The sequence below is a fragment of the Homalodisca vitripennis genome, chromosome 7 (genome assembly GCF_021130785.1).
Source record: "Homalodisca vitripennis isolate AUS2020 chromosome 7, UT_GWSS_2.1, whole genome shotgun sequence".
Taxonomy (NCBI): Eukaryota; Metazoa; Arthropoda; class Insecta; order Hemiptera; family Cicadellidae; genus Homalodisca; species Homalodisca vitripennis.
In genome coordinates this window covers 121,797,661-121,820,744 of record NC_060213.1, presented here as the reverse complement: position 1 = coordinate 121,820,744, position 23,084 = coordinate 121,797,661, and the positions used below count along the sequence as shown (strand labels likewise).

Below are 23,084 nucleotides of genomic sequence, written 5' to 3'. Positions count from 1 at the left end.
AACAATCAAGTGTAATTTTTCATTTTTGTTTAATTCTTTAATCTTTTTCTCATCCAAAACAGTCAAAAATCTGTTCGGCAAGTGTACTTTACAATCTTCCAAACTCGGCAATTATTGTAAACCCGAAATTTATCTTTCATTTTCTCCGAAAAAGAAAATGTTATAATAGTAAACGGGGAACACAATTTTTATTCTTAAAAGCAATCTGCATTACCGACATTTTAGTTCCGAAAGATTGCGCTGTGTGTATCAATGACAGTCGAGAGTGTGTGCTACTACAGACCGACCATCACGATAATCGCTTCGCATGCGTCATATCCGTAGTGATATCACGCCGTGAGAGGCGCAAATCGTTGGTTTACAAGCACCATTTAGTTAGTTAAATAAATTTTTCTATCTAAATGGACGAGCGCGATAAAATATCATGTCCGTTCTGCAAAATAGAAAATTTTAAGAAAAAAACTATGATTCGCCATTATAATTCTAAAAGTCAATGAAAAAAACAAGCAAATTTTACAATTAATGAACTAAATTATTTAAAGACAGTGGGCTAGAGAAAATAAAATTGCCGATCACGAAAACATGTTTAATATTGAGAAATTACGTGAATTTAAAGAGAAATTTCAAAGTTTGAAAAGAAAAATAATCTCGACCTATTTAATGTATGAAAAAACTTCATTCAATAGCTGAAAAGTTGGCTATCGGTACTAACGATAAAACCAAGTCTGAAATGATCGAAGAAATTGATAAAACTCTTAAAGTAAAATCCGAAAATATCATTGATGTAGAAGTTTTATCCTCAATACACGGTCTTTTCAAGCAATACATTTTAACAAACTTGAACGACAATTCCATGTCAATTTTACAAATATCTTTCAATTATGCGGTCAGAAATTGAAAGTTTAATCGAGAAATTTCAAGAAAATGTTAAAATATATGAAGGGCTATCTCTCTTTGGAATGTGAATACGAAACGAACTTTAGTGAATGGTGAACCGCAAACATGTCTAATGTATTTTACTATCAATGCAGACGAAATCTTTGACGTAAACGACTTTATATACTAAGCAATTTAATAAATTAACACATCGAGAACAAACGAATAATCCCAAATAAAAGGTTCCGGATGGACATTTTAAAAGTTGTAAACAACTAGTTTTGAGCCTTAACAAACACGAAATGATGAATGCAGGATCATACATCGATTTACCAAAGAATATCAAAGATAAAAAAGCTTGTATAAATATAAAAAATAGAGATGATTTTTGCTTTATTTACTCAATAAGATGTGCTATTGAAAAAACCAGAAAGAGGACTGTGAACGTGTAAAAGCAATACGAAAAATTTGTGAATGACGAAATATTTTCAGGTTTTGAGTATCCAATGGTCTCTGAAAGATATACAAATATTTGAAAAACGAAAGCTACAATTCCAAGTATAAGTATCCAACAATGTCTATCAATGTCTACAGTTTTGTATGAAAATATTAACATTGTTCCGTTACAAATTTCTGAAAAATATGACGCTGAAACAAACATTGATTTATTGTATGTTAAACAAGAATGATAAATCTCATTATGTTTTGATAACCGATTTAAATAAGCTTGTTTCTTCGCAGTTGTCTAAACATAAAGAAAGAAAATTTTTTTGTGTAGAAGATGTTTAAGCCATTTTTTTAACAAATCTGGAGATTTAACAGATCACTTAGAAATTTGTAAAAATCATGAAGTTTGTAAGCCAATTATGCCATTTCCAGGTCAAACAACTAAATTTACTAATTATCAAAAGAAATTTAACCATCCGTACGTAATTTTATATGGACTTTGAGAGCATATTAGAAAAAAATTCGACATGCAAGAACAATCCACAAAGATCGACTACAACCAAGATTCAGAGGCACATTCCTTATGGTTTTACTCTATATTTAGTGTCGAATGTGACCAATCGCATGTACAAACCGATATGTTATCGTGCCAAAAATGAAGAAGATTTGAAAAACGTCCCGACAAAATTGTTTGAAGAACTCAATTAAATTATCGAAATACATAGCGAAAAAAATATAATTCTAAGAACATGAAACCTATGAAAATTGACAGAAGAAGAAGAAATTTCATATCAAAATTCAAACGTTTGTCATATCTGTGAATGGTCTGCTTATGATATTGGGTCAGTTCAGTATGGTTTTACTCTGATAGTTGGAAAGATAAGAGTTTATAATAAAGTGAGAGATCATTGTCATTTAACCGGCAAGTTTCGAGGCGCAGCTCATGCATGTTGCAATCTGAATTTGAAATTTCCACAAAATATATTCCAGTTTTCTGTCACAATATGAGTAACTACGATACTCATTTGTACATAAAAGAATTGGCAAAAACAGTATGGTAATGTTGATTTGATCGCAAACACCGATGAGAAATATATAAATTATTCTGTAAATTCTGGCTATGGGTATGAGTTTGAAGATGATAAACCAAGAAAGTTCATCAAGTTTTCTTTCGTAGATACGTTCAGATTTATGGCCTCGTCTATAGAAAAGTTAGCTAAAAATCTAAAGAGCGAAGACTTCAAACATACAAATCATTTTATACAAGATGGACTGAATGAGATAATAGAAAGACAACCAAATGACGACGACGAGATTTTTAAAATTCTATCTGGAAAAGGAATATTTCCCTATGAATTTATCGACAGTATTGAAAAACTTGATTACACAGAAGAATTGAGAATTCAAGATTTCTATTCCTTTTGACAGACGAGAGCATATCTGAGAAAGATTTTCAACACTACTTAAATGTTTGGAACAAATTAAAAGAGAAAAATCTGGGAAATTACTCTGATCTCTATAACATTCAAGATGTTCTATTGCTCGCTGATATCTTTGAAAATTTTAGGAATATTTGTTTGAATTGCTATAAGCTTGATCCAGCACACTATCTAACAGCTCCCAGTCTTGCATGGGATGCTATGTTAAAATTAACGAAAATTGAGCTTTAACTGATACACGATTACGATATGTAATTTAATGATTGAAAAAGGTATTCGTGGAGGTATTTCTCAATGTATTAAGCGATATGGTGAAAGCAAATAACAAAATATTTGAAAGATTTTCGATAAGACAAAGCCCGAAAAACTATTTGTTGTACGTCGATGCAAACAACCTTTATGGGTATGGTCTTATGCAAAAACTGCCGTTTAGTGATATCAAGTGGATGGATCCTAAAACGTATACAAAAGAAGAGTGGCAAGAAAACAATTTTAGAACTCACTGGCGACGAAGATTATGGCTATATTCTCGAAGTCGATCTTGGATATACAACAAAATTTACACGAACATCACAAGGATTTACCTCTTGCTCCAGAACATTTTAAAAACAAACTTTGCACAAACTCTACTGGATAAAACTGAATACGTTGTTCATTCGAGAAATTTGAAGTTCTATTTGGAACAAGGTATGATTTTGAAACATGTGAATAGAGTTATTGCATTCGATCAGAAGCCTTTTATGAAAGAATACATTGATTTTAACACAAACATGAGAACCAAAGCTACAAGCGACTTTGAAAAGGACTTTTATAAGCTGATGAACAACTCAGTTTTTGGAAAATCTATGGAAAATGTGAGAAACAGATGTGATATTAAGCTTGGAAATGAAGAATTTTCAACGAAACAAGCTAAGAAAACAAATTTCAAATGCTTTAACATCTTTGACGACAACTGTATAGCGAGTCACATGTACAAACAAAAGGTTAAATTTAACAAACCGATTTACATAGGATTTTCAGTTCTCGACCTCTCAAAATTGCTAATGTACGAGTTTTTATTACAACAAATTAAAGAAGTTTGATCCAGATTTGAATCTGTGTTACATGGATACAGACAGTTATTTTCTAGAATTGAAACGAGATCCTTTTAAAATTATTATTAAAGAAAATATAGATGACTTTGATACAAGTGATTATCCAAAAGATCATGAATGTTTCACTACTAAAAATAAGAAGGTAATAGGGAAATTCAAAGATGAGTTAAATAGCGAAGTTTTAGAAGAATTTTGTGGAGTGAGATCGACAATGTACTCGTACAAATATCTAGACAAAAATCCAGTAAGATGCAAAGGGATTAAGAGAAGCGTTGTAAATAAAACAATAAATATCGAAAACTTGAAGAGATGTTTGTTCGAAGATAAAGAAGAATTTAGGGAGATGACAGTCATCAAAAGTTATAAAACATGAGTTGTTACACTGTTACCATAAACAAGCTGGCACTGAACGCTAAAGATGATAAGAGAATTGTCCTAGAAAATAAGATCGATACAGTACCGTATGGCTATAAAAATGAAGCAAAATCTGATATATTAGACGAATTAAATAAACTTGGAAACTTTGATATGTAAATGGAAGATGATTTTATTCACTGTCACAAGTGTAAAAAAGGAAAAACGAAAAATATAGATTCTAAAATCGTTCGTTCAAACTCAAAATGGATTGTATAGAATTGCTGCAAAATGTTCAAAATGTAAGACAAACAAGAGTAAGTTTATAAAGAATCCAAATCCAAAACCTGTTAAGCAAGAATTGAAGACTAAAGATGAGATAGAGATTGGAAGCTCGAGAAAATTCATGCACCAGTACGAAAAAAGTTTAAAAAGAGAAAAATTATAACATTAGGAATTGGACGATTTATGGGCAGCAGATTTAGTTATAATGTCTAACTATTCAGAATCAAAATGATGGATTTAAGTATATGTTAAATGTTATTGATACTTTCTCAAAATATGCTTGGTCAAGAGCTATCAAAAGAAAAAACGGCAAGGATATTTCAAAAGCTTTCGAAGATATAGTAAAAGATGCCATAAGGATGAATCACAAAACTCCAAACCTACTTCATACAGATAAGGGTTTAGAGTTTAAAAATAAAGAATTTAACGATGTTTTGAAGGAAATACAACATTAAGATTTATCATACTGAAAACGAAGAGAAATCAAGTATTGTAGAGAGATATAAACAGAACTCAAAATGAAAGAATGAAGGTTCTTTTTGAGATTAATAAAAACTTTAAATGGATCGATATTCTTCAAGAAATCGTAAAGAATATAACGATACTGTTCATAAGCACAATCAAAATGAAGCCTAAAGACGTAGATAAAGATGCAGAAAAAGAGTTGTTAGAGTCGGTTTTTAAGTATGTTCCACCAGAAATTCACACGAAAACTAAATTTAAAAGTCAATGATCATGTAAGAATTGTTATGTAAAAAACAAACATTTTCGAGCAAATATAAGAACAATTGGTCAAGAGAAATCTTTGTGATTTATCAAATTAATAACACAGATCCTGTAACTTATAGTATAAAAGATTTAAATAATGAAGAAATAACCGGAAAGTTTTTATGAATATGAATTGAGAAAGTCAAAGCTATAATTTTTTTCTATATAAATGGAGTCTCAAAAGAAATGTTCAATGTGCAAAAGAATTAAAAGGTTTTTGAAGAATTTTATAAAGATAAGAATAGAAAAGATGGAATTAATTATAATTGTAAAGATTGTTATAGGAAGTATCATAAAGAGCTGTATGATAAAATAGAAAAAATTAACTTTGGAAGATAAAGAAATGTCTTAAATGTAAAGAAACTAAAAAAAATTTCAGAGTTTAATAGTGATCACTATAGTAGAGATAAGAAAAGACTCATATTGGTAAAAGATTGTGTAAAGAAGAATCACCATAGATTATATTAATGAAGATACTCAATGTGAATGTGGAAGACACTATAAAATGGTTAAATAATTATCAAAAAACATTTTACAAACCAAATATCATAAGTTAAGAGTTTTAACATTTTCATCGTGTAATAATTTTCTCTATTTAAATGGAGTCTCAAAAGAAATGTACAAAGTGTCAAGAAGAGAATAGAAAAGACTGTTATTGTAAGGAATTATACGTTAAAAAAATGAACAAATTTAACTTTAGAAGAAAAAAAATTGTTACTTTTGTAAAGAAATTAAAAATATTTTCTGAATTTAATAACTGGCAGTATAGTAAAAAGATAGAAAAGATGCTTTTTGCAAAAGATTGTGCTAAAAAAATTTTCAGCGAAAGTTATAAAAACGAAAATGCCTTGTGAATATGAAAAAAAAGAATTCTACAATGGTTACCTAGTTATGCTAAACATTTAACAAACAAAATATAATAAATCGAGAGTTTTTAGTAAAATTTAGAAACATTTTCATCGTGTAATTTAGATATTCTATAAATCAGGTCGAGATTCTGCCATATTTGTAGTAAAATGAATTTCCGTTGTTATAAAATATTCAAAGGATTCTTTCATTTGGTTATACAGATTGATAGAATTTTGGTTCGTCATCACATGAACAAAATCTCTAATTCAGGATAATTTATTTTTTAGATGTTTTAATCGGTTTGGTATTTCTCGTTTCTGAGCTCTGATAACGTAATAAGGCCATTCCCACATGTGATTCTTCTTAAATTAAACACAAAAAACATGGGTGTGTTTTTTCTTATCAAAATTTTTACATACCATATCTCTCTTCATTAATTCCATTTCGCAATTCTTGATTCTCTATTTTCAAGGATTTCATTTGACCTGAAATTTGTAACTGTTTTATTTCATCTTTAACTGCTTATTTTCGTTTTCAAGTTTGTACTCGCCATATTTTCTAATACTCGGTAAAAACTTCTTTTGTAACCACCCAATTTTTGAAAATTTTTGCCCTCTCTTTTTTTATGTGATCTCAAAATTAATAGAATAAAGTCCCAGATTCATTGTATAAAAACAGTGTCAGGATGAAGACTTTGTTAAGGGGCCAATTCAGTTAAATAGCCCCTTGTTTTTTAAGTAAAAATAATTGAATTTTGTCATCATCTTCAACATTTAAATTTAATTGCGTTGTTTTTGTTTTTTTCATAACCTAATATTTCACAAACATCTTTAGCCTTAAACCAGATTACATTGTTTTCGTCTACAATCGTTACAATGTCTTTATTATTGAATTATAAGTTGATTATTGAAGTAGGTCTACAACTGACTCCATTTAGATAGAAAAGAATTTAACTAGTAAATTTTTATTTTGAGAATAAAGCCCCAGATTCATTGATAAAAAATACAGTTGTCAGGATGAAGATTTTGAAAGGGTCTATGGCATTAGACTCTTGTAATTTATATACATTCAAAAAGTTGTTTTCTTGAAAATTTGAAGGTAAGAACGATTTCGTTCCCCCCTTGATTCATCATTCTATTAGACCAAATCTTAAATATATTGTTGTTTGTTTTACTCTCATTATTTAATAAATTTCCCCTCAGAGTCTTGTATAGTTAGAACGATTTTTTGAATTCTTTGTTAATATTTTTTCTAATTGGAATATAATCGAATTTCATTCGGTTTTTCACTGATTTATTTTGATCCATAAGCAACATTTGGGAAAAAAAGGTTGTACAAAATTTTCAGATTCTTTGTGTAAAATGTTCGGTATGAGTTTCAAAACTAGGTTCAACGAGAATTACAATATGTACTTCAATTACATCAAACGGTCTAAATTTTGGCGTTTTGTTTTTAATTTCCTAAATATACCTGATTTGGGCTCAATAGTTTCTTGAACACAACCCTAACAAATTCTACAATAATTGCTGAAAACATTATTCTTACTGGTGATTTTATTTGGAATTTTATTAGAGAGATAATTTTTTTGCATTTCAAACTTGTTTTCGTCAAAGTTTAAAAGATTTATCTGATTGTTTGAATGTTTTTAGATAATTTTTAATGGGAATTTTTAATTTGATCGAAAGTATAATATCCTTTGTTTTAAACCATAATATTTTTGTTATGTTCTTCTCACTAAATCCTATTACAATAAAGGAGAACTTTCACTAATATTTATTACAAAATTGTTCAGAATAAAAAACGAGCTTTAAAAACCGATAAAATAATTTGATTTCTTCCTCTAAGTGTATAGGATGTTTCCAAGTTTAAACACTAATTTAGAGCTTTCTGAAGTCATAGCTTGAACAGCTTCAATTTTTCGCAAGCGTTGCTTCAAGATGAAAAATCTTCTATTTAAATGGAAGAAATTTTTAAAGCAAAAAGATCAGATAAAACTTTCAAACGTTTGAAGAAAATAAGAAAAGATCAACCAATCAGATTGTTAATTGTTGGTTCAAGTGGATGTGGAAAAACAACTATTATTATTGAATTTTATCTACACATAGGTTGATTCCTTATTCCAATTTGTATGTTTTTAGTAAATCTTTAGAACAAGACGCCTATAAAAAAATTACAAGAAAGATTTGAAAATATTGAGAAAAACTTAAACAAAAAAATATCACATTTTTATAATGCTTCCGAAGGACATAGTTTCCATTAAGCGAATGTAAACCGAATTCTTTTAAATCGTTTTGATGATTGTATTTTGGAAAATCAAGACGTTATTAAGGAATATTCGTAATGTCTCGTCACAAAAAACATATCTTGTATCTATCTTTCTCAATGCTTTTTCAAAGGTTTGATAAACAAGTTATTAGAAATAATTTGAATATGTTGTGTTGTTTTTAAGCAAGACGATCACTATTCGAGAAAGATTTACAACAATTATGTGGGATCTGGATATGAGTTTTAACCACTTTAATGAATTGATGTGGTGATAAAATTTGGAAAGAAGACTATGGATTTTTTAACTATTAATCCAACTTTGAAGCCTAAAAAATGGTTAAATATTTGAATAAATTTTTCCAATATAAACGTGTGATAATCTAGTTGTTTTCATGATTTTACGTTCACGTTTACGTTTCGTGTTCTCGTTTTTACGTTTCCACGTTCAACGTTCCACGTTCACGTTCATGTTTCACGTTCATGTTTCACGTTCATGTTTCACGTTTTTTACGTTTCCACGTTCACGTTCCACGTTCCACTGTTCATGTTTTCACGTTTCATTGTTTTCACGTTCGTGTTTTACGTTTCACGTTCATGTTTCAACGTTCTTCGTGTTTCACGTTCCACGTTCACGTTTTACGTTCCGTGTTCCACGTTTCGTGTTCACGTTTCCACGTTCCACGTTTACGTTTCAAAATTTTCCTAAATAAATGGCGAACGTAAACTTCTGAAGAAGCTGAAAAAACTTGATCAAATAGAAAAGAAATTAATCAAAAGAATTTTAAAGAACAGATTCGAATTGATGAAAAAGAACAAGAATTTATTCAAAAAATTAATCAACCTGTAACATCTGCAATAAAAAATGTTGAGGGCAAAATTGTAAAATGTTTTAAGCGATAAATCAAAATTTGATGAAATTTGGTTCCAGTTGTACGACAATTTGCTGATATTTCGATACCAGAATCTGAGTTTTGAATTGCCAAAATTTACCATCTTCAACACCATTTAGACCTCGAATTCATTGAAGACTCTACCATAGTTGAACCAATTAAGTCCTGGAACAACGGATATAATAATTGGTAGAAATTGGTTAAAAAATTTCTTTCCTAGAGCAAAGGATGATAAATTTGGTTTGTATTGGGACAGAAAAAAGAAAAGTTTTTATGATTGGAAATTTGCCCGTGAATTTTGAGCATAATGATATCATTATTAATGAAAAAAACATATGAAAGGAAACTCAAGGTTTATGGAGATTATTAACAGGCCACTGATGTTTCCAAAAGACGGTTTTATTCTGAAGAAGACTTGAAAAAGTATACTGAAATTTTATGGAAAATCTGATTCAATTTACAAAAATAATTGATCCATCAACTAAGAAACCAAAGTCAAGTAAAGGTAAAAAATATCTCAATTTGAATTAAACCAATTTGGGAAAAAACGAAATCGAAGGATCAGGTGTAAGAAAATACAGTGATAATAAGATTGAGTACAGATATATCGACTGATTTGACAAAACTCGATGGAATTATTAATTATATTTATGCTCAAGAGAAGGCTGGAAACAACAATTTTTTGAACGAAAAGAAAGCGATTAAAGATTTTTATTTCGAACAAACTTGATGAAATGATTGAAAAAACCTGATGGAATTAAATATTTAAAACGAGTTTTGCCGCAATAAGTTCATCTATGATTTGAGGGTAGTGGACTTTTGAATGATTTTATCAACAATTTACCTTTTGAATTACACGTACCAACTTATCAGTATCTGGGGCCTGGCACAAAACTCGAAAAAAAAAAGACTAAAAAGAGGAGATCCTGGTATAAAATAAATTAGATCAAAGCTGCTATGGAACACGATATTTTTTTATGCAAAACATAGAGACACAAATTCCAGACATATCGCAGATAAAGTTTTGCAAGATAAGGCAATGGATAGATTTTTATCAAAAGATGCTAGTTTAGGTGAAAGATTTTTTGCGCTTCCAACAGCTGGAGCAATGTTTTTGAAGAGAAAACTAGGAATGGGAATCGAATGAGAACTTGAAATTTTAAACTATATAAATTGGAGGTGAATGTAAATTTCAGCAAAAATCAGAAAGAAAAAATAAAATCCGCTTTTAAGAGAAAATACCCGTTAAGTAATTCAATTTAAAATAGATCAACCTAAAAAATGGCGAAGATAAGATATTTTTAAACAAATAGACAATACAATAAAACTCGAAAAACATAAGAAAAACAATACAAGGAACCAGAATAGAATTTTTCTTATATAATCAGTTTGAAAGAACTCAAAAAATGGTTGGACTTTTGAAAGATTTATTAGATTTTGGAGAAAATATTCCAGTTGTTAAAAAATGTTGTTCCTTATGTTTCGTAAAGCTGCTCCAAATCGTTAAAAAAGGATGTGATTCCTATTGTTCGAAAACATTTTAAATTGGTTAGATAAAGAGTTGGAAGATGTTACAGGATCTGGATTAGATGAAAAAAAACTTTGAATTACGTGAAATCAAACATTGAAAAAAAATTTAAACCTTTAACATTCGGGGAAATTGGAAGAAATCTGCAAAAATATTAAACATTTTAGAGGAATCTTCATGAGAGATACATTACCTGAAAAAGTTAAGAAATTTGAATGTGGAATTTGTGTGAATTTAGACTCGATTATGGGAAGTGGAACGCATTGGATTTGTTATTATAAAAATGATAAGAATGCATGTTATTTTGATTCGTATGGAAGAATTGAGGACAAACACCTATAGAATTGATTAAATATTTGAAAAAATCAAGCGTCTACTACAATGATTCTCAGATTCAAGACTATAAAGATCCCCCCCAATTTGTGGTCATTTATGTGTTTTTGTGTTGAATGAACTGAGTACTGGTAAAGATTTTAAAGAAGTTAGTTTTGTTAACAAATTATATTGCTTAATAAATATGGATTCACAAAATATTTTTGACGTATTTGGAACACAAATTATTCAAAATGTAGATAATAGTTTGAATTTTGATAGTTTGAGAAATGAGTTTGTATAACAAGTTAGAAAATTTAATTACAAAGCCTTCCAGATTCAGATATGTTTGCTGTCGAGATTGAAAGATTTTAAAGCAGAATATGAATAACAAACTTGCAAATTTCATGAGTTTCAAATGAAGTTGCTGATAAAATAAAAACATTGGAAAAAGAAGTTGATGATGGTGTAAAAAAATTATTTACCAATTTAAATGTCTCATATCGAAAAAGCTGATGAAATTACTGAAAGCGATCAAAGTTGAAAAAGAATTATGTTAGTTTGCGCTAATAAAAAAAGAATTGTCGGTGTTCGACCTGGTATTTGACAAACATGAATGTTGTTGTTAAAGAACAAATTTTGAAAACCCTCATAAAATTATCAGAAAACATCGATATTGTTGATTTTACATGATCCGAATGTTAAAAATGCCTTAGATTTTAAAGGAAAAAGAATTAGACTAGCGGTGTTAGTAGAAAGGAATTAATCCATTTGATGTTGTTTGTAATGATTCAAATTAGAAGATCCTATTAAAATGTTTAATGAAAACTAAAAACACAAATTATGAGAATCAGTAAACAGCATGTTAAAGATTTTACAACAGAAGCTCTATGACCAAGCTTAGAAAGCTCAGAAAAAAAAAAAAAAAAAAAAAATAAATAGAAGATCAGTAGACGATGTTGGTGAATTTAACTTGATAAAGTAATATAAACTAGAAGAAAACTTTAATACATATAAATATAGTGTTCAATGTATTAGTTTATGGATGAAGTAATTAAACAAAATGTCTGGAAGTTTTTTGGATACACATTTCAATGAGAAATGAAATAAACTTTTTTTGAAGGATTTTTGGTACACGTTTAAATGAGCAAAATAACAAACATAATAATGAATTACTATAAAAGTCTATGATGATCGATACTCTTTATATCTCGATAAAGTAAATAAACTAGAAAGAAAACTTTAATAAAATTTACAAGAAGATGTTTTAATAAAACTTTTGGAAAATAATTGATAACAGATTTTAATGGATTAGGTGGTCTTAACGATGACATAATTTTCCTTATATAAATGGCGCTCATATATTGTGTGATAGATGTTAAAGAAAAAACTGCAACAACACGATATAAAGATACTATGCAAACATTAAACGGAGTTAAAAAGAATTTCGGGAAAATGTGGCTGAATGTAAACTCAAAAAAAGAGTCAATTTATAAAAAACTTGATTTTGAAATTTTTTTCTTAATTAAATAGAGATGGCGGGACATTACAGTGCTTTCGATCTTTTTTATCATGCAAACACGAAAGAGAATTTTGAAAAAAAGGAACTTAGGGATGACATTTCTCAAAAAATCATGAATTAAACCGAAGGATATGATTGAGATTATACGTTAAAACAAACTTGAATTGGGGTAATAAACATTGCAAAATATCAAACTCTGTCCCCAGAAGTTTCATTCGAAGAAAAATAAACATTATCAATTAAAAGATCATATGTTCTTTATCTTTGTCTCCTATCAACTACTTGAGTATAAAGTTATTTTGGATGAAAATAAAAGATAACAGTTGAATTGGAACAATTATTATAGATAGCGGTTGACATCTTCCTGTATGCAAATTATTATTAGAAATATGTGACCGAGGATCGCAAAATTTTAAGCGTAAGAAGAATCCTGAATATGACGAAAGTAGATTCGAGATTAAAAAATGACTCTAATCTTTGTTATTAACAGTGTGTTGATTCTTAGCTTAAAATTTATTTCTTTTTCCCTTATAAAAAAAAGTACATTAGATCGATGGAAAAAAATGATACATGATGTTTAAAATTTCTAAATTTTCTCTTATTTATTAAATGGCGGACTACAGAAAATATGCTAGTGGATAATTGAAAGAGGGCGGAGTTTAAAAATTTTCTATCCAATTAGTAAACAACCATTTGTGAATGAACCGGAATAAAAGAACTGAGTTTTTAATATTGAAATTTGTTGAGAATAACTTTATGCTCGTCTTCTTAACTTCCAGTTTTTTATATTTACTGGAAACCTTTAACAAAACAAGATGGTCAAGCATATTCTTGGAACTGATAAAGTGTTAGATTAATCGATAATTTATAATACCGTTTTTTATTTTTCTAAGATTGAAGTTAAAAGAAAACACAATAAATTTGATTAGAAGAAGTTCGAAAAACTGTGGGCCAATTAAGCACAATTAAAGGAAACTATTTTCGTAATTCAAAAAAGTGATGTATAATTTCTCAAACTTGTCTAATGGCTTTTGAATCAGATTTTAACATTTGGTGTTTTTTTTTTTGAAGCAGCTGGGAAATTTATCTCATTTTGGATTAGGATTTTTTTGACAAAATGATTACAATTTCGATATATAAAGGAGTGAATTTTATCTAAGTTTTATAAGAGCAGAAGAACGATGTATGTGGATGTCTGAAGACTGCAACTAGGAAATGTTATGGTGGGGGGGGGGGGGGGTGGGGGGGGGGGGGGGTGGGGGGGGGGGGGGGTGGGGGGGGGGGGGGGTGGGGGGGGGGGGGGGTGGGGGGGGGGGGGGGTATTATACTCCATCACTTAACCCCTTAAAGGCTTTCCAAGTTGATTCATTGCTGACTTATGATTTAAAAAAAAACATGCTGACGAGTTAATCTGCTGTGCAACAAGACCCGTTTTATTTTGCTTTGCGACGGGTGGCAATTTGACTAGAAATACCTGTCTTCTCTTGTCAGATGGTTATCTGAGGAGTTTTTTCCGTGGCCAATTCCTTTAAACCCTTCCCACGCCATAGACGGATTATATTAGAATGGCAGACTTTGATCAAAACGCCAAATAGAGTTATATCCGATATTATACATTATGTCTCTTGGAGAGTTATTTAGTTCACAAAAGGCCTTTGAAATGCCTGGTGCATGCTCCATGCTTATCGTGGTTGCAGAGGAAGTATTTATAAACGACCTTCACTCTGTGGCAAGGGGAGGGGAGCGCCCCTTGGTCTAACTCCGACTACCTGTTCATCAGTTCTGCGTCTCCTACAGAGCCATAACCGAACATATCCGTGGCATGTATCACTGCTTCCTCGGTTCTACGAGTGCGCACGTCTACTACATATCTTGTTATTATTTTTCATCATGTGGTAGGGTTGTGCTTAGTATTTATATTTACAGATAAATATTTATCTTGTTTTATAGTAAAATGCAATGAAACTTTTCACTTTAATTACATTTTACAATGAAATTAAAATTCAGTACCGCTCAGCTGCAACGAGTGACGCTCAGGCAAGTTCCCGAATGGGTTAAAAACATATTTTATCATAATGCGATTCCAGGAACAGCAACAATAAAAATTGCAGACATCAAATTTCTCTGAAAAAATGACGTCATTGGTTATGTCTCTGATCGGGGACGGCAGCACATCTACATAAAGATTGTAAACAATATTACCCTCTTCCTCACTCTCACCCCTGCACACTATCATCCCCTCCGTCATCGCCGGCCTCTCCAATGGAATTAGACATCACATTTAGCTACACATCGTCAAGGTCACTGTTACGGCCGACAATGCTACCACCAAACATTTCCAATCCACTCGAATCACTTGGTTCTAAATCACTGTCAAACAATGGGACTTTTAAATTGCTAACCGAAATTGTGCTTATTCCCGCCATTGCAATGCACATAGTATTGTGTAACAATAAAAAAACACATTGCACAGTTACTAAAAATGAAGCTATTTAGCTCCTGACTCAAATATGGCAATATCAACCACTAAAAACGCACTTAAGAAAGGTCAACGTTAGTGCTAGAGCCAAACTAAGTGTATATACAAACATTACCGAAGTTCTCAAATCGGAGAGGGCAGCACCTGAATAGGGTTCGGCGTTTCTCCGATCGGAGTCGTTTGCAATGAATATGGTCTGTATTGCGGTTACCACTGTTCTCACAATTTCCTGTATAGTATAACAATAACTATTTTACACTTACTTTAAGATATTAGGATTCATACACGCACCTGTGGCTGTAACGAGAAGTCGAGATGTTTTTTGCTCACTAATGCTGCGCCACTTGTGACTACAGTTGCCTGACCCATGAGCCATGGTTGGGTCAGGCCATGACCTCTCAGTAATGTCTTCAGCATCATATCACTCTCTGGTTCTTCAACAGGGCTCTTCCTTTCTGCAAAACGTGTTCCTCGAAATGATCAAAACATCTTTAATATGTTAACTATCTATGCTGTGAGGTCAGCTATCCACCATGGTTTTTCAAAATCAAATTTTGGAGTGGAATTAGCTACTTGAGCTGATATCATCTTGCATGAAGATCTGCTTGGTTAGGCAGATCCAAATCCAATTGAACTTTTATCCGGAACGGTTTAACAATGAACATTTTTTTACAATTTTTAATTTCAATAATTCATAACTAATTTGTGTTGTAATTCATGGTTTAACATTAATAATTCCACTCTAAATAACTCAAAATCCTTGATAAGTTAAATTTTGCATTTTCTGAAACAGTACCTTCTTTATTTGAAGTCTGATTTTTTCGATAGCATTATGAAGGAATCTGGATTTTTCCGGACATTCTGCATTGTTCAGTGATACAAGAAATCAGTAGCACTACATTTCAAGACCTGCAATCTGATCTCTTCCTCAGGTGTTATAACTAACTTAACATAACTAAAATCTAGGTTATCATAACAAATAATACCAGAGAGTTGTGACTTGCATAAGTCAGGAATAACAACAACCATGGTGTGCATCAACTCCAAGCACAATATCTCTAAAACATGCACTTAATAAAAGCAAAACGATGATTATTAAAACTGAACTAAACAATACAGGTCACAACTAGTCTGCACTGAACATCTGGTATGATTTCTTTATTTTAACCAAGTTTGTAGTAATGTATTAGGTTAGTTATACACCTGAGGAAGAGATCAGATTGCAGGTCTCGAAATGTAGTGCTACTGATTTTTTGTATTACTGAACAATGCCGAATGTCCGGAAAAATCATGATTCCTTTACAATCCTATTGAAAAAATCAGAATTAAAATAAAGATAAATTAAGTCAGAGTTTAAGAAGATGCACTTTAATAAATTGAAATTCAACAACTGCAAAAGTAAGCAAACTACTTTAAACTTTCATTTTTTGACAATAATCTCCCTCACCCCTTGACATGATTATGCATTTGTGATTGTTAAACTATATCTATCCTATTATATTGTACAGTTTTGTTTTATTTGGTATTGTTCTGGGTTGAGTGATAGCAATATTTATCCAGACGAGTGTCCTACCTGATCCTCTCAAAGTCAACGATTTTTGTTCTTGATAACTTGAACCTTGTTTATTCAAAATATTTGGCATACAAATTGTTCCCTTGTCTTTCAGATTTGAACGATTAAGATTCCGCTGTAGTAGTTCTTTGCAACTTATTTTGAATAATCATTAGGTTTATTACGTGAATGTTTATGAATTTCTGTCAAGAGAATTTTTTCTAAGATATCAAATAGGCTACTGTTTGTACTAATTTCACTGTTTAGTTTGAAATTTAATTCTGATATACTATATATTGGTTGTTGGCAATCGGTGAGACTTAAAAAATTTCAGCTTTTTAGATTCATTGTTACTAATTAATTATATTTTTTCCTATGAGATTGAATTCATTGTCAGTGGTCGATTCAGTAGTGAATGTGTTACTCTCCTTCATGTATCACCTAACTTTACAATAGGAGATTCCAAAATATATTTCCTACAAATTTCCCTTTGTTTGAAATATTCGATAATACATTTAAACTGTTTCATCATTAGTTGATGGATAACCTAACAATAAAGAATAATAATTTTAAAAACTGTCAAAACTAACTAACTTACTTACCTTGTAACAGAATTCTACAGCTTCAGGTTTTTCTACATTCTGGTTCTTCCTGAACTCGTCTTTTATTCGGAACAAGAAATAATCTTTATCAGTAAACTTCAACGTTCTTGAGTAGCGAATGAGATCTCTGTACAAACTAATTATTTCTTTCACCGTTGGTTTGGTCATAATCTGAAAAAAAAAAAAAAAAACAACTGTTTAACTATCCAAGTCAATATATAATTACACGGTAAGTAATGATCACATTAACTGTACTAATATATAGTTTATATAAATAATCCTTACTCTGCCACACTCACCAGTAACCTACAAAAACTATGACAAGACTTTGATAGTCAAATTGCCCGGTTAAGATATCAAGGAAAACATGTATTTTATCCTAAATTCGGTGTAAAGACATCCAATCTTAATAAAACTATACTTTTTCATCATTTCAATGAGTATGAGGTTATAAGTATAAGTTAATTATTATATATTCTGCAATTGTGATAGGAGTGCTATTTGAAGATAACATAAAACTGTAGCCTCTTTCCTAGATGACACAGCAATATTTGCATCTCATGATGTCCATTTGAAGAACCAATCCAAAAATTGCACCACTCACAGTACTGATGTGGTTGAAATTGTAGTTGGAATACTAAAATAGGCTACAAATAACATTGGAAAGGCTTGTAGTAAACAGATAGAAATAAAATTACAAAAGACGTTGGCTCAGCTTGACGTACTTGCCACTTTTGCACATGGTCAAGTGGTGTAGGTGGTTCAGTTTGATAACATTTTACATCAGGTGGAAAATTATACAGATCCAATTTTTAAACTGACATTCAAAATAAATAATTTTAATTACAACAATTAAAATTGTAACAAATCAACTAAAATTAGATGTAAACACACTGTAGGCCTAAACATACTCTCTGACCTAAAAGCGCTTTTCATAAAAAGTTAACTTAAGAAAAACAAATGAAACTGATTTAACAGATGATGCATTGTGGTTTTCCTGGTTTGAAGACTAATGCTAAATATATTCCGGTGCAAAAAAGAAGGTAATAGGTCCACATCCTGTCCTAAGGTGTGAGTGTTGCAGCGAACATCTGCTGCTTCTACGCACGAACTCCTTAGCTGAAGAGACGAATCAAAGTCGAAACAGAAAATCCGCAAATATGTCTAGAGCGTTAGCTCAAAGAATAAGTTTGCATTGACACACAATCCAAAAGCGTTTTGGCCGTCATGGAGTAACGGATCCCAAAAGGGTGACTGGGGTCTGCGAGCTTTCGGATCCCAACCGATCTCTTTGTGACAAAGCCTTGTCGCCTGGACAAAGTGTCTTGCAAAATGGGGAAATGATTTATGACCCAGTTTGCGTATGATCCTGTTTTTGTTACATTTCGAACGGAGTGGAGTGTTGAAAGAGCGCTGCAATTGAAAATTCCACTGGTTGTAGAGTGCGATCTGTGATAAGGTTTTTTTTTGTGAAAAATCATAAACCTTTGGCTGTATGCCACACTTCTGGCAAGGAACAAAAAACATCCCTCAAGATAGTATCCAAATTCAAGCTCACATCACATGAGCGCTTGTAAAAGTTATCTTTAACTTTGGTACTACTAGTAACATACTAATCTAAATCTACTTATAACAAATGGTTATAGTGACAGAGTGGCCTCCTTTTCACAGACATTACTATCTTTTGGGAGGTAGAAAACAAGAACTGATCATCATAATGACATGTAATTTTCACAGTAAGCCAAATAAAGTCTGTTCTTTCTAATAATGTAATTTATTAGGTTCCTGGTAGGAGAAACTCTTCCAAAAGTAGTAGCCTCCGGATAACACCAAAATACTAATTCTTTTCTTTTGTGTCAAACCAAGTTAGGGTACGGTCCAATAAGCGGACCCGGTTTTTTATATCGAAATTGGCAAACGATATTACTTAATCATAACCATCGATATAATCAATCGATACTGATGAATTATTTTTAACAACTTAAATAATCTATATGAACAGCTGTAAACACTTTCAAATAATACAAGGTAATATTTTAAATTTCACGTAACATTGTGTATTAAAATGGCCGTCAATCTTAGGAAGCTTCACGAAATTGCTTTAAAAGACGATAAAATATGTTTTTTATGGCTTCAGGATGTTGGGTTAGTACCTAAGAATCCATTATGTGATATTTGTGGAAATGTAACAAATGTAACTGTCAGAGGAGCTAACATGGTCGTCTTCAGATGCAAAAAAAGAAGGTAATGGTGGACACAACTTTAGTAAAAACGTTTTCGTTCTGTTTCATTTAGTTAAAGTTATGAGTTTCCCTGATTTTGGTTATGTTCATTTATTATTTGTTATCATTAAATTCACATTTTAATTTAAACATATGATTGTTATTACTTTTATATCGATTGATAGTCTATGATTCGATATGCGAATATTAGGTATCGATGATTATATTCTTCGATATAAAAAACCGGGTCCGCTTATTGGACCGTACCCCCAAGTTACTATAATTATCACATTACTTTTACACTTAAAAACACATATTGTATATTTTACCTCTCGAAACATAGCATTGAGACTAGAGTTAATACATGTCACCCTTCAATACTTTTTTCTAGTAGCCTATTGAAAAGCTTTACAATATTTACAACTTGCCTGGCTAGCAGTGATAACTGCTTTTATGAAAATAAGAATTTTTCACATAAGTTTTACTAGGAGGCAAATCCACATTGTTCAGAATCACTATAGTAATAAGTTAATAACTCGTCTTTTGCCACTACAGCTGTTAATATTACATTTGCTCTTAGGGTAGTTAGGTTAGGTGAGTTAGTTTACCTCAAATTAAAACAGTTAAATTAAAAAAAATACTCTAGCTTAGGGTAGTTGACCCTCAGGTATGCCCAACAATCAGGTAACCTAGCAGGTTAGTTGAGACTTTATTAATTTACAACAAATTAATAGTTATCCTGCACCCAATTCCCTAGTTTGCTGATGTCATGTGAGCCAAGTTCGGGTTAGTCTATTACTATTACTTTTTCGTTACTTTTTAATAAATTGCATACTAACTTGTGGCAAAATGACAGTTCAAAAATCAGTATTAAAATCATTGGTTTAAAATCATTTCAGCCGCCTAAATTTGGTTATGATAGCACTAAACAAAATATTAGGAACTAAAATGTTTACTTAACAAATCTATGAAGATTAGGATATTTTACATTCAATAAGCATACTGTAATACAAGTTTGGAAAATGTTTACTAACAATTTACAGCAATAGTAAAGTAACACGAGACTCACGAAAAATCACAAAAAACTTATAAAAATAAACTTTACACTATTATCATTGTACAAATGGCAAACTGAGCAGCCGACGCAGCATTACAAAATCATACCAACCATATGCACCACCGTGAAGTTAGCGTCACATTATCGTCCAGACCGTCTAGTGCATCAATGTTGCAGTCATCAATCTGAAGGCGTTAACAAAAAATCAAAAACTGAGATAAATTGTATAATACTAATTATAAAAACGATCTTTTATAAAATCAACACAGTTTTTTCTATTTATTACTTTCCACAAAGGTTTCCCATTAAATGTGTAATGAATAAAAATCCCAAATATAATACCTAAGTAAACCGTAGGAATGTATCGTAAAATGGACGTCCTCTAATAAAAGCCACTCCTGAGATTAAAACAAACAAGTGCCCGCAATTAAACTTTGTACACAGATGCTCTGTAAGCTGAACTTTAATATACCAACGTCAAAAAGGTGGTGTCGGCCGTCAGAGGTCCTATCGTCTAAATTAAATGCACCGTTGGACGGGCGTTCTCGTATAAAAGTCACTCCTGAGACTTAACCAAACAAGTGCCCGCAATGAAACTTTGTACACAGATGCTCTGTAAGCTGAACTTTAATATACCAACGTCAAAAATGTGGTGTCGGCCGTCAGAGGTCCTATCGTCTAATTAAATGCACCGTTGGACGGGCGTTCTCGTATAAAAGTCACTCCTGAGACTAAACCAAACAAGTGCCCGCAATGAAACTTTGTACACAGATGCTCTGTAAGCTGAACTTTAATATACCAACGTCAAAAATGTGGTGTCGGCCGTCAGAGGTCCTATCGTCTAAATTAAATGCACCGTTAGACGGGCGTTCTCAAATAAAAGTCACTCCTGAGACTAAACCAAACAAGTGCCCGCAATGAAACTTTGTACACAGATGCTCTGTAAGCTGAACTTTAATATACCAACGTCAAAAATGTGGTTAACAGTTAGAAAACAAATCATTGTAAAACATTTTACTAGATTAGAGAAGCATTTCATTATTTTCTTTATCATATATAATGGTGTATGTTATTGTGTGTGGTATTGTAGTAGCCTATTATCTTATATCTTTTCTGTCTCAAAACAGCTGTTTATCAATTCCCAATAGTTATGTTTACTGTTTACTTTCTGTAAGTCTATTATCTAATGTAATAAGTTGAATAATACCATTTAAGTTTGGTTAAACTTTAATCCATTTCATAACAATTTTATTCAACTTAATTGTATTAATCATATTACAAGTGATTTTCACATTAAGGGCATTAATTGAACAATTCTTTAAGCCAGAACGCTTATATTCAAATATTTAAAGAATTTTCCAATTGCTCCAAGAATCTTCAGAACGCTTATGCCTGACCCAAATGAACATCATGCTGATGGCCATTGGAACCACTGGGAAGCAACATTTGAAAACTTTACTGAAGCAATATGCGCTGCTGAGGAAAGCAAGTTAAAGCTTCTTATAAACTTTGTCAACTTCAGCATCCATGAACTACTATCAGTGTAATGTATTGAATTACAATAATAATTATAATAATAATTATTATACATATTATAAATTGTTACTGGCAAGTTAAAGCCACAGCCAAAGACCAACTGTATGATCTATGATGCTGTGACGTCATATGGGGTGATTAGTTTGAATAAATGCCATTGGCTGTTCTCATCACGCCACCAGATCACACCACCTACCACTTCCAGTGTCCTGCCCTTGTCTCTCTCTCAGTTACCCTCCAACCTTAACCGAGCACAGTCGATGATGTAAACTAATTCAGTCTTTTATTCCGATTCCCCGTAACCCGTACACAACAATTGGCGACGAGGTATTAATGCGATCCCGCGAGTGCAATGCAACCTGTTCGATTGTGCGTAAATAATTTCTCCGAAAATTATAGTGGGAGGAAGTGTGTCTGTAGTTTGGCGTCACGTGGACTCAAAATCGGTACATCTTGATGTTGGAAGACAAGGTCGTAAATTAGAACATTTCGTCTTTATTTAGTGAAACAGTAAAAATGGCGGGAATTATTGGCGGAATCGGTGACTTCGACAACAGTGCAGAAACTTGGAATTCGTATGTTGAACGATTTGAATTATTCGTTGACTGTAATAGTATTAGTGACGACAAAAAGGTTAGTACGTTACTAACAGTCGTGGGTGTGAAAACGTACAGTTTGTTACGAGATTTATGTACGCCGGAAAAACCTTCAGTGAAAAAGTTTGATGAATTAGTGAAGTTAATTCAGGACCATTTGTACCCGAAGCCATCATTCATAGCTGAAAGGTACAAATTCAGCAAAAGGAATCAACAGGAAGGAGAATCAGTCGCAGAGTACATCGCCAGCCTCAAGAAGTTGTCTGCATACTGCGAGTTTGGCGCATCCCTCAACGACTATCTCAGAGACAGACTGGTGAGCGGCATCAGGAGTGAGTCGACCAAGCAGAGGCTGTTGGGAGAGACCACCCTAACCTTCGACCAGGCTGTGAAAATCGTCTGCTCAGTGGA

General features: G+C 31.7%; 1 protein-coding gene across 3 annotated transcripts; it reads right to left on the bottom strand.

Moving 5' to 3' along the window:
- Positions 1-15,382: 15,382 nt before the first annotated feature.
- LOC124366244 (MIEF1 upstream open reading frame protein) lies at positions 15,383-20,670 on the bottom strand. Of its 3 annotated transcripts, none has more exons than XM_046822638.1 (3): positions 20,519-20,670; positions 17,263-17,433; positions 15,383-15,563 (listed from the first exon to the last, which is right to left on the bottom strand). In XM_046822638.1, exons 2-3 carry the CDS (start codon positions 17,428-17,430, stop codon positions 15,525-15,527), a joined length of 207 nt encoding a protein of 68 aa, XP_046678594.1. In that variant the 5' UTR covers positions 17,431-17,433; positions 20,519-20,670; the 3' UTR covers positions 15,383-15,524. The 3 variants fall into 3 exon arrangements, with proteins under 3 accessions (XP_046678594.1, XP_046678596.1, XP_046678595.1); XM_046822640.1 differs by having other exon boundaries at positions 20,446-20,642; XM_046822639.1 differs by lacking the exon at positions 20,519-20,670 and adding an exon at positions 20,324-20,510.
- Positions 20,671-23,084: the final 2,414 nt, after the last annotated feature.